The 13,253-nt window shown below is 37.4% G+C and overlaps 1 protein-coding gene across 3 annotated transcripts in view; it reads right to left on the minus strand.

The window, feature by feature from the left end:
• Spag16 (sperm associated antigen 16) overlaps positions 1 to 13,253 on the minus strand; it is a 782,336-nt gene that overhangs the window by 448,878 nt on the left and 320,205 nt on the right. For all 3 annotated transcript variants that reach the window (XM_070027619.1, XM_070027799.1, XM_070027711.1), the window contains one exon: positions 5,915 to 6,058. In XM_070027619.1, coding sequence (XP_069883720.1) covers positions 5,915 to 6,058 — 144 coding nt within the window. The remainder of the gene's footprint in view (positions 1 to 5,914; positions 6,059 to 13,253) is intronic.

Genomic DNA, 13,253 nt, shown 5'->3' on the forward strand with positions numbered 1-13,253 from the left:
CTCACAATATGTTGGAAATCATCTGTACAACTTGGATTGGGATTTGGGAGAGGAAAAGTAGGAGAAAAACAAGGGAGGTAATAAGTTGTAAGAAATATATTCATTACCTTAGTTATGCAACTGTAACCCCTCTGTACATCACCTTGACAATAAAATTTTAAAAATAAATAAAAAAGAAAAAGTGAACTTCTATACATATAGAGAGATAGACAGACATACAGACAGACTAGATATACAGATATACAATTATCTTAAGCTTTTAATTCTAATTTATAAATTTCTTTTTATTAATGTACCCTTTGGCTTTAATTTTGTTCACTAGTTTTGTTCTTTATATGATTTCTTTATATTTTTGATAGATGAATCCTTTTATTTTTAAACAATTTTATTGTAAAGGTGATATACAGAGGGATTACAGTTACATAAGTAAGATAATGAGTACTTTTTTTTTTTTTTTGTCAGTCATGGGGTTTGAACTCTGGGCCTGAGCGCTGTCCCTCAGCTCTTGAGCTCAAGGAGAGCACTCTACCTACCACTTGAGCTATAGCGCCACTTCAAGTTTTCTGGTGGTTTATTGGAAATAGGAGTCTCACAGTCTTTCCTGCCTGGGCTGGCTTTGAACCGAGATCCTCAGATCTCAGCCTCCTGAGTAGCTAAGATTACAGGTATGAGCCACCAGCGTCTGGCATGAGTACATTTTTTTAAAATTATGAAAATACCGTACAGAGGAGTTACAATTACATGGGCAAGATAATGAGTACATTTCTTATCAAGCATTGTTGCCTCCTCCTTTGTTTCCCCTTCTAATCCCTTCCCATCTTCCCACCCCCGTAAGTTCGTTTTTCGACATAACGACTTGTACATTGTTGCAATGGATCCACCTATATCCCTATTTAAATGATTTGTTTTTTTCCTTCCCCTCCACAAATTATACCAACATCAAAAACAGTGAAAGCAGGGGTTATATCACTTTTTGAACAGTGTTACCTGCTCCCATATTTTCTCCCACTTTCCCCTCATTGCCCCCCTTCCACCAAGTTGTAAAGTTCATTTCCAACATAAGAGTCTAGTGAGCATCTTTCTCTTTCATTTTGATAAGCATCATTTTATATGGTCATATGCACCTAGGCATTGAACCATTGTGCTCCACTGCTAAGAATATCCTAAACATACAGCTCCCCTATGACCCAGAAATCCCACTCCTGGGCCTTTTCTCAAATGATAACAAACAAGGCTACATGAAAGCTACCAGCACAGTCATGTTCATTGCAGCATTATTACCATAGCTAAGATATGGAATCAACCTTAATGTCCCTCAGGAAATAAATGGATTGAGAAAATGTGATACACACACACACACACACACACACACACAGAGAGAGAGAGAGAGAGAGAGAGAGAGAGAGAGAGAGAGAGAGAGAGAGAGAGAGAGAGAGAGAGAGAGAGAGAGAGAGAGAGAGAGAGAGAGAGAGAATGGCATTGTCCCATTCATAAGGAAATGGAAAGACTTGGAAAAAACTTTATTATACCATGTAAGCCAGACCCAAAGAAACACAGGCTGTATGTTTTCCCTCATTTGTAATGATTAGAAAATGTCTAGGATATTTTCAGCAGAGGAGCACAATGGCTCAATACTATATGATTTCTTAATTTGCTATTTTTCTTATTCAATGATAAGGCACAAAGCTATGAATTTATTCTGAAAATACTTTGAGTACTTTTGGATAAGTATTGTGGATCTGATGTTATACCAGCCAAGTAATAATAGCATTTAGATACTCTTTGACCAAATACTTATTGACATAATTTTAATAATTCAAGCTGTACTGTATATTTTTAGTTACTAAATTCTACACATTGCCTTCTTATTAAATCTAGGTCAAAATTATGATCTAAGTATTTTTTACTCTGAGGAATTCATTTATTCTGTTTGGGGTACAAGCCAATGGAAAAACCTCAAGCATGCATCCACTCTGTTTTATGATGAGTAGAATGCAATCTACAGTGCTATTAAGTACATTTATTACCATATTAATTCCTCTGTTTCCAGTGTCATCTTACTTACTATACAATCTCAAGATACTTTAATGTCTTTAACTCTAATTATGGTTTAGTATGACTATCCTCCTGTTTTCATAAGGTATTTTATGTACTTGGAGACCATATTATCTATGTCTTCCAATGGCAGTTATTTTCCCTGTCAATCCTTTTTTTGCCTGACGTTAAAGTCAGTATGTTTGTTGTATTTATTGTTTATGTATTTGAGATGTCTGCTATCAGACAGAAACAGGACAACAAAGACTGATTTGGGCCACTCAAGGTGTCAAATAGGAGTGACCTCAAAGTCTGGTTTACATCACTATTGATGAAAATACAATAGCTCTCATCCAGCTACTGTCATGGTCAGGAACACCTCCTCCTGGAATACTCAGGTAGAGGCGATAATCAGTAAATGAACGGATCAAGATGTGGTATATATACACAATGGAATTCTATTGTTCCATCAGAAAGAATGACATTACCGCATTCAGAATGAAATGGAAAGATTTGGAAAAAAATCATATTAAGTGAAGTAAGCCAGATCCAATGAAACATAGGCTCCATAGTTTCCCTCATTTGTAATAATTATATGTCTAGGATAGTCCAAACAGAGGATCACAGTAGCTCCATATCTATGTACATAAAACCATTTTATAGGGGCAGAGCACAAAAGATAAACAACAATAGTACATCCTCTCCATTAAGTCTTTTCTATGGGTAAGAGTTCTACCTGAATTGATATTTGAGTTCTGAAGAAGGTTTGATTGAGTTCACTAACTACAGATTTAGTTCAGTTCCAGTACCATATTTAAATCAAAGTTATTTAAAGTTTGACTTTAAATTCTAGATGAATAGAAGAAATATTATCCACTGTGAATGTAATATGTATGTATGTGTATATGTGTGTGTGTGTGTGTGTGTGTGTGTCTGCAGTGCTCATTTCAATACATTAAGCATTAAAAATGTTTGAGATATAGAGTGAGCAAACTCTCAGAATGTATTGTCTGATTTTATCTATACCTCACATAAATAAAAATGAGCTTGTTTTGGTTAGAGTAGTCATCTATTCTCCTTCCTTAGTTCTACAAAAATAAAAGAACATTTATTATTCAGTACCCTTAATAATGCTTATGGTCAAATGTATTTTTCTCCTTGCTTTCATTATATGCACTGCAAATATCCAAATAGAATAACAGCATTTTACAGCAATTTTGCCACAAGAAAGTATTGAATGTAATTTCATATTATGAGAGAATAATGATGTATCACACCTCATTTTAATTTCAGTAACTGAGTGGGGAAACAGGAAGATTTATTATGAAGACCATTTCTGGTCAAGCACTAACGAGGAAAATTTCTGAGTCACTGGCTACCATGGTAACCAGACATTATCAAAATCTGATTAGCATGGCCAGTGGCTACAGATGCAATAGGCTATACTTCTAATTGTGTTGTCTCTGCTTGCAAGATGAGCTTTATGTCTCTCAGAGGTGAGAGGGTGGCACAGCTCTGTTTATCAGAAATGTAACGTACCACATGCTCACAAATTAACTTGAAATATCTAGTGGTGAGGATAAAGTTTGGGAAGCTTAATTTACACTCCAAGTTTGTATTTTAATGCTAATTAAAACAAACTTATTTGATAATTCAATATATAGCTTACAACATTAAGAAAAGTGATTTTATCTTTTTTCCTGTTGGTTTTAATGTATTTATAATGTACCATGTGATTTTTCTTTGTTTCTTTTGTATGTTCTTCCACCATGGTATAACCCCTGTTTTTACTGTATTTGTTTCTGGTGCCCTGCATCTTGTGTATACATTTTTCTAATTTGGGGAGGGGGAAAGAAATAAGAAAATGCTGAAATAAGGATGCGGGTTGACCCATTGTAACAATGAGATGTACAAGACACTATGTTGAAAACTAACTTTACAACTTTGGGGGGAGGGGGAGGGAGGATTTGAGAGGTATAGAGGGAAGGGATGGTAGAGGCAAAACAAAGGAGGAGGTAACAATGGTCTATAGGAAATGTATTCATTACCTTACTCATGTAACTGTAATCTCTCTGTACAATATTATTACAATAATAGATATATAAACACACAAATACACTATTAGATGCAGAAAACAGATTTAAATAGATGCTTTGCAAAAGAAGATAAAGAGGAATGGGGTAATGATGATTAAAAGCAAATGTACTTATTGCCTTACCTATGTAACTGTCACCCCCAGATCATTGCCTTTTCAATTAAAATTAAAAAAAAGAAAAGTGAGGCAAGGGGTAGTTTGGGAAGGATGGATGAGAATGATAAAAGGGATGATATTGATCAAGATGCATTTGTATTCATAAACTGCTGTGTTAAATGGCAATTCTGTACAACCACTTAAAGATAACAAAATTAAAAATAAGTAAAATGAAATGCACTGTTTGAAGTTCAGTCTTATTACTAAAATTTTATGAATAAAGATATTTTTAAAAAATCATTTACTTTATTATTCTAGAGGTGATATATAGACAGATTGTAATTACCTGAGTCAGGTCATGAGGACATTTCCTTCCTTACAGTGTCTTCCGTTCCCTCTCTCTCCCCCAGTCCCTCCCTCCTGTCTACACCCACACATTGTTTGCTTTCATCAATGTGCAGTGCACTCCACTGCTGCCCTTTTTCACGCTTTCCCCCTCGGGTTCTATCCCCTTCCCTACCCTCCCAAAGACATGCCAGTGAATACATCATACATAAGGCAAAGAAGGCCGAATCATCAAAAACTAAAAGCTAATAAAAATGTTTTTTGTTTGTTTCTTGGAGTTCATTTCAGTATGTATATTATTTTGTATAAATATGAAAAGGCACTTAGGCATTGTGCCTTTATGAGTCTTTCCTAAGAGTATCCTCTTTTGGTCTCACTGTGTGTATCTAGAATCCTGTATAATTTGTCATATTCCAGTGCATTTTAGATCTAACTTGTTTGTCTCTCTGAGCTTGGCTTACCTCACTTAACAGGATATTTTTTAATCTAATTTGATTGACACTCATACCAAAGGTAAATCAAAGAAGAAGACATTTAGAGAAACAAAAATGGAGATGAATCAATAAGAAGCCCTCCTAAGAAGAAAACTTCCAAATGGAATAATAAAGAAACCGCATCAAGAACTATGAGATGACAACAATGATGATTCCCCCACAGAGTGAGAAAGGACACAAATCTGAGAGTGGTTAAAATGTGCCCAATCCTAAAGAAAAACTACAGAAACTTCTCTCCCGTGGAGCTGTTGTGGCTGACCCAAAGCACTCATGGACAGAACTCTGTCTGCACAGAAGCAGTGGTTCTGGTATTCATTTCCTCAGTCTTCAGGGGCAAAGATTTATTGAATTCCGTACATGACAGAGCTCAATGTATTCAAAATTTTGTTCCCTTTCAGATCTTGAGTGTCATTGAATTTTTAAAGAAATTGATCACTGCTTTCTGATCCTTTTAAGTAGATAATTTAATTCTAAAAGGAAACTGCAATATGAAGAGAAACGTAGTAAACACTGGTATGCATTACTGAGCAGAAATCCATGGGCTCCTGAGCATAAGGAAGCATTCATAATGCTGTCCGGAGAAGGTTCGTATCTTTGGGCCTCAGCCTGGGGACAAAATGTCACATGGATCAAATATCCAAAGCAATCAGCTTAAAGTCAGTGTGAGGAAAGTCAAAGGCACATTTTGTCTACACAGTTCCAAGTTCTATGGAGGGTTGCGCAGTTCCAGAGTAAGACAAAAACACTACATGATCTAAGTGTGCAGGGTCTCCACTAGGAAGCAAGCATACTCCCCGAAGCAATTGGCTGCCAGGGGCCGGGGGAGGGAGGAGGGACGGTGTACACTGACCTGGGGTGGACGCAGCAGCCGGAAAGCCAGTCCGTGTGGCCGGAACCGGTGAGCAGCACGTTGCCCTTGGGTATGTTCACGAGCTTCCAGAGGCGATCCTCACTGCAGGAGATGAGCATGTCCTTGCAGGGGTGCATGAGGATGCTGCACGAGGAGAAGAAGGTGTGTTATGGAGGGGTAAGAACGAATGAGTAGCCTGTGAATCAATAAAGCGGCAAAGATGGTCTCATTTCCGGAAGGCAGAAGAGTGTGCATCCCGCTTGTCTAGAAGTTAGTGGTCATGGGCTCTGCCTCCCAGCTAAACCAATGAAGCTTGCCAACATCTGTCAATCGAAGCATCTTCACTGCTTGTAAAAGGAACCAGTTGTTATAGGGGCTCATGCATGTCTCCTGCTGGCTTTAAAACAATAATTCTGGTTCTTTGGGGGAAGAAAAGTTATGCTGATGATATTTCGTGTTAGGATATTTGGACCAGTGGGCCATGCTGAGTACAGAAAATCAGAATTCTTTTCAGATGACTATCTGTCTTAAATCAGGCATTATTCTGGAACAGAACATCATGAATCATAACTACGCTTTGGGAGTTCTATAATAAATAGTATAAATGAAACATTAACTCCATGCTCCACTATCTACACAAAGCCATGAAGCTCAAATTCTGTGGGAACTTACTACTTAAACCAACTCCAGTCAATGCACAGCACACAAATTACATTAGTGAATTCAAGATGCATAGGCAATTCCCATTCTATAAAGGCATAGATGGAAATGAGAAGTTAGTATGTAAAATTAATGATTAACACATTAAGTACTCCTATTTGAACTAGAGTCTAATCATTGTGGCTATTTAAATATTAGAATTAAGCTATTCTAAAAGCATGAGTCTACAAGGTTAATGCTTGATATTTTATCTTGGGCAGTGCTTTAATCTTTTTAATATAGAGCCTCATCTGTATCTTACCACGGAATGGGGACAAATGCGTCCAATGTCAAGCACCTATTAAAATGCCCTAAACATTAGCAACAACTGTTCAATTTCAGATTGGCTCTCTCTACTCAAAACATATTTGCATGCATAGATAATACAAAGAAACAATCAATGACTTAAAAAAATAGCAATCTCACATTCTATGAATGACTTTCTTATTTTCTTCCGCAACATGAACATTAGGAGATCAATTTCCCAGTGCAGCTCTGGTCCACACTTAGGTAACTATTTTCCCCATTACCTATTTCTTCCATCAACACTATTAAGCCCTCAAATTATGAGGTGAAACCTAATTTTTATGGGTTAGGCCCATGTAGCTTTGGAAATAGGGTGGTGTCAGAGTCCAGCTCCCAATGTTGTAACCACTGTAAGGTCCTCTTTCAAGAGAAATGTTTCTGGTTGGCTTTTCAATTTTTTCTTTGTGCCAATCCTGGGGCTTGAACTCAGGGCCTAGGCACTGTCTCTGAGCTTTTGTGCTCAAGGCTAGCATTCTGCTTCCAGCTTTTTTGATAGTGAATTGGACACAAGCATCTCAGGGGCTTTCCTGCCTGAGCCAGTTTTGAACCACTATCCTCAGATCTCATTCTCCTGAATAGCTAGAATTATAGGCATAAGCCACCTGTGCCTAGCTCTTTTATAATATATATATATATATATATAATATATATATATATAGTTGTTTAAAAAAGAAAACACAGTGGAAGGAAAATCATTCATTTTACAATTCATCATAATGTTGCTCTGTGACTTTCAGAAGGCCAATTCAAGAAAGAAATTTATTATAGCTGGGTAGAGGATACATTTATGGAACTTAATTAGAAGAAAAATATGATGAGAAGTAAAAAATGTCAGACTGAAATGAATTCTATATTCAAATACACACAAGAAGGCAGGACAAATGCTTGAAGCTACTGAGTATGATGTATGTTGGCTTGCAGCTTTCCTGGCAGACACATGCGCACCTGACTATGTGATAAATTACCCTCTTTAAGCGAAGATAACTAAAATCATTGATGTCTTTACAAACTTTGAAAGATAAGTTTCCAAAATGATTTTTGTAAGAGAATCTATTTGTAGAAGGTAAGAAAAATATATAAACACGAACTCACTGAGGGTCAGAAATTTTATTCTGACTCTCCTCAACCCTTCCACATTGAGAACTTCTGGACTCTTGTATTCCACATTATGTGTGTTTATATTCATACATGTAGACATTTGAGATACACAGGGCCCCCCTTTTCTGTGCAAAAGCACAAGAAGATGCATAAAACTACAGATAGTACTGAACTCTACTGTTACTATATTGTTCCTATGCATACACATCTGTGGTAGTTAAATTTAGAAATTAAGCTCAATAAGAGATTACCAAAAATAACTAGTGCTTAATTAGAACAATTACCATACTTGTTTGTTTAGGGTCTAAGAACTCACAAAGGTATTACCTTTTCCGTCTCAACTAAGCACTTAAGCATGCATAATGCCTTAACATTTTTAGGGGAAGGATGGCTTGGGATTGAATTCAACCTCATGCTTGCTAGACACATACGCTACCAGTATGGCCCAGAGTCTTGTGGTCACAAAATTTGGGTATAACAACAAAACTGGAACAATTCTTCTTTTCCTTCTTCACAGCTTTTTGGATACAGCTTTTTGGATTTGTTCTTACCCTAGAGTTTCGCAATGCTTCTGGCACTATTTTTCCTGTTTAAATCAAGACCTTCAGCATCTGATAGATTCTGTTTGACACAACTGACCTTTGGGGACATTATTAAGTACAACAAGAGACCCTTGAACATGAGCACTATGGGTTGTGAGCATGAATCTGAATAGGAAAATTCCTTGGTGACTCGTGAGCAGGGAGTATATACAGAGTGGATATGCTAGAAAAGAGAGGAGCTGGGGCAGGACAGCACGGAACTATTCAGAACAGTGTATAATTTAAAAGTTATGAATTATTTCTGGAATCCCATTTTCTGTTTTTGAGCCTCAGTCGACCCCCGGGTAACTGCAACCACAGGGGAGGGACTACGTTTAAACTCATCCCCAAATGACGGTTTGCTGCTGATTCTGGATATATTTTTGTCAGGCACCAATAGTCTATTCTTCAAATCGTATTTCAGTTCATCCATGAAATAGTCTTTAAGTGAACAGAAATAATTTGAATTACAGAGGGGGAGGATTTAGTGGTTTCATAGCAATCAATAAATACCTGTTCTGAATAAATGCTGGCATTGAACAAGTGTGCCATTGTTCTAAAGATCCCTGATGAAAAACTGTAGGTCCCACTTCAGATAACAGTGGGGCATGATCAACAGGAAGGACGCAGGACAAGAGCTGTGGACCAGGAGTCTTCCCTCAGCTAGAATCAGCACTAGTAATAAAGGCAAAATGAGGCATTGTTGTCTGAAGTCATGCACTTTCCTGCAACATCATTATCCAATATGGATGATCATCTAATGTGGCCTCACTGTTAAATGTCCTCCACACCCTCAACCATAGACAGGATTCTCACAGGTGAAATAAAAGCTCATGAGAGCAGGCGTCTATATTTGTTTTGTTTGTTGAATGCTGCAGCTTCACAAGGGGCTGGCACACAGAAGCAATCTGAGAAATGCTGTCAACCATATGACTAAAGAATCAATCCTGGGGCTACCAGAATTGTTATTTTAGGCTGAAATAAAATATTCCATGTTTTGATTATCTCAATAGATGCAGAAAAAGCATTTGACAAGATCCAACACTCTATGATAAAAGCTCTGGAAAAACTAGGAATCCATGGAACATTCCTCAATATAATAAAGGCTGTGTATGACAAACCCATAGACAGCATTGTACTTAATGGCGAAATGCTAAAGCCATGAGACAAGGATGTCCACTTTCTCCACTTCTCTTTAATTTAGTATTAGAATGCCTAGCTACAGGAATAAGAAAAGATGCAAACATAAAGGGGATCCAAACAGGGAAAGCTGGAGAAAAACTCTCCCTCTTTGCAGATGACATGATTGTTTATTTAAAGAATCCCATGGACTCCACTCCCAAATTACTTGAGCTGATACTAAACTTTGGCAAAGTAGCAGAGTATAAAATTAACCCTCAAAATCTAACCCCTGTTTTCACTGTTTTTGATGTTGGTATAATTTATGGAGGGGAAGGAAAAAAACAAATTGTTTAAATAGGGATACAGGTGGACCCATTGCACCAATGACTTGTACAAGATATTATGTCAAAAATGAACTTTACAACTTTGGCGTGGAGGCAGGGGGAGGGGTCAGAGGAGGGGACGATGGGAAAGGATGGGAAGGGGAAACAAAAGAGGAGGCAGCAATGCTTGATAACACTGTACTCATTACCTTGCCCATGTAATTGTAACACCTCTGTGTGGTATTTTCACAATGAAAAAAAATCAATAGCTTTTCTGTATGCCAACAATGAGAAGAGCACAGCTGAAATTAGGAAAGCAACTCCTTTTGTAATAGCCCTACAAAAAATAAAATACCTAGGAGTTAACTAAAGAAGTGAAGGACCTCTATGATAAAAACTTTAAAAACCTGAAAAAGGAAATCAAAACAGAACTTAGGAAGTGGAAAAACCTCCCATGCTCCTGGATTGGGAGGATTAGCATCGTAAAATTGGCAATACTGCCCAAGGCTATCTACAAATTCAATGCTATACCTATCAATATTCCAATGTCATTCTTCAATAGAAATAGAAGAATTCATATGGAACAATAAAAGACCCCGAATAGCAAAAATGATCCTTAGCAGAAAGAACAGTGCTGGAGGAATATTAATACCAAATTTCAAACTCTACTACAAAGTCATAGCAATCAAAACAGCTTACTATTGGCACAAAAACAGACCTGAGGACCAATGGAATAGAACTGAAGACCCAGAACTGAACTCACAGACCTAAAAAAAAAAATAGAAAAAAAACCCTAAAGCTAGGTCATTATATATCACCCTGCACCAAAATCAAATGGATCAAAGATCTCAGAGTCAAAGCACACACCCTGAAAATATTACAGGACAGAATAGGAGAAACTCGAGGGCTCCTTGGCACAGGAAGAAATTTTTTTAATTGAGACCCAGAAACACAATAAATCAAAGAAAGGTTGGACAAATGGGATTGCATGAAATTACAGAGCTTCTGCATGGCAAAGGACATAGCTAGCAAGATCAATAGAAAGCCCACGGATTGGGAGATGAGCTTCACTAGCCATACAACAGACAAGGGTCACATATATAAAATATACTTAGAACTCAAAAAATTAAATCCTCCAACAACAAATCCTAAAAAAAACCTGCCCAATAATAAGTGGGCTAAAAACTTAAAAAGAGACTTCTCTGAAGAGGAAATAAGAATGGCCAATAGACACATGAAGAAATGATCAACCTCTCTAGCCATAAAAGAAATGCAAATCAAAATAACATTGAGATTCTACCTTACCCCTGTTAGAATGACTATAATCAAGAAATCTAATAACAACAGATGCTGGAGAGGATGTGGACAGAAGGGAACCTTACTGCATTGTTGGTAGGAGTAAACTTGTTCAACCACTTTGGAAAGCAGTATGGAGTTTCCTCAAAAGACTCCACATAGAGCTCCCCTATGACCCAGCAATCCCACTTTTGGGCATTTACTTAAATGATCACAAACAAGACCATACTAAAGCTACCAGCACAACTATGTTTATTGCAGCATTATTTACCATAGCTAAGGTATGTAACCAACCCAGATGCCCCTCAGTAGATGAATGGATCAAGAAAATGTGATATATATATATATATATATATATATATATATATGAATTCTATGCCTCCATCAGAAAGACTGATATTGCCCCATTTGTTAGGAAATGGAAAGACTTGGAAAAAATTATATTAAGTGAAGTAATCCAGGTCCAAAAAAACATAGGTCCCATGATTTCCCTTATTTGCAATAACTAGTACATGTCTAGGACAAGCATGAAAGGTCAAAAACTATGTACATATGGCCATATGATGTTAAGCGAAATGAACCCCAATATAGGGACACAAGTGGTTTTTTCTTTCTTGCTATTGTTTTTAATGTATTTAAAATGTACTATGTGAATTTTCTTTGGTATGCCCCCCCCCGGTATAATCCCTGTTTTCACTGTATTTGATGTCAGTGCCCTGCATCATGTATATACATTTTTCTAATTTGGGGAGGGGGAGGGGAAAATCAACATGCTTAAATAGGGATACAGGTTGACCCATTGTAACAATGAGATGTACAAGACACTATGTTGTTGGAAATGAACTCTATAATTTCAAGAGCGGGAGGCGGGGAGCGAAGAGTTGAGAAGGGGGTGGAAAGAGATGGTAGAGGGCTGGGAAGGTGGTTCAGTGGTAGAGCGCTTGCCTTGCATGCCTGAGGCCCTGGGTTCGATTCCTCAGCACCACATAAGCAAAAAGAAAAAAGCCAGAAGTGGCCCTGTGGCTCAAGTGGTAGAGTGCTAGCCTTGAGCTGAAGAGCTGAGGGACAGCACCCAGGCCCAGAGTTCAGGCCCCACGACTTGACCCCCCACCCAAAAAAAAGAGATGGTAGGGGAAAAACAAAGAAGGGGGTAATAATGCTGGATAGGAAATGGACTCATTATCTTACTCATGTAACTTAACCCCTATGTACAGTATCTTTACAGTAAAAATATATATTAAAAATTCCATGTTCTGAAATGACATAAATTACTTAATCTCACATTTGGTAATGGCTAGATACTGAATTTGACTGTAGGATTGTGTGGTTTTGAAACCCACTATTTTCTTTACTTCTATTTTGAATGGATCTTTTATAGTTTCTATGCATATGTGTGTTGTTAATAATATTTTTACAGCATTTTCATATTAGTATTGCCAGTTAATGTGTAAATTATTATTGAACCAGAGCTAAAGGATGTCAGTGAGTATATCAGAGCTGGGTACCACCACATTCAAAATCTTAAAAAGAATAGGGGACGCTACTACTCTTTGCATTTAAGATGCGCTGATGCTGAAGGAGAAACCAGGGTACTCCCATCCTTCCTATAGTCTTACGTGAGCTTCTGGAAACACCAAGTGCCAGCTGCACTTCAAATCATTAATTTATATTCAATAAACTTTATTTCCTTCATTTACGTAAAACTTTATTTGCAAAAGCAGGTGGTAAGCCAGATTTGGCCTGTGGGCCCACAAATTGCTGGTCCTTATTTCCAGAGCATTCCTGTGAAATGGAGTAAGCTCGTGCTGAGCATGGGTGTGGAGTAAAGCTAGAGTTTTAATCTGTGCACTCTTTAATACCCATGTGTTTTTAGATAAGCTTCTTTACCAGTCTGTACCTCAGCCCTTCATCTGT

This window comes from Dipodomys merriami, unplaced genomic scaffold (assembly GCF_024711535.1).
Source record: "Dipodomys merriami isolate MVZ:Mamm:240054 unplaced genomic scaffold, mDipMer1.0.p SCAF_1, whole genome shotgun sequence".
Taxonomy (NCBI): Eukaryota; Metazoa; Chordata; class Mammalia; order Rodentia; family Heteromyidae; genus Dipodomys; species Dipodomys merriami.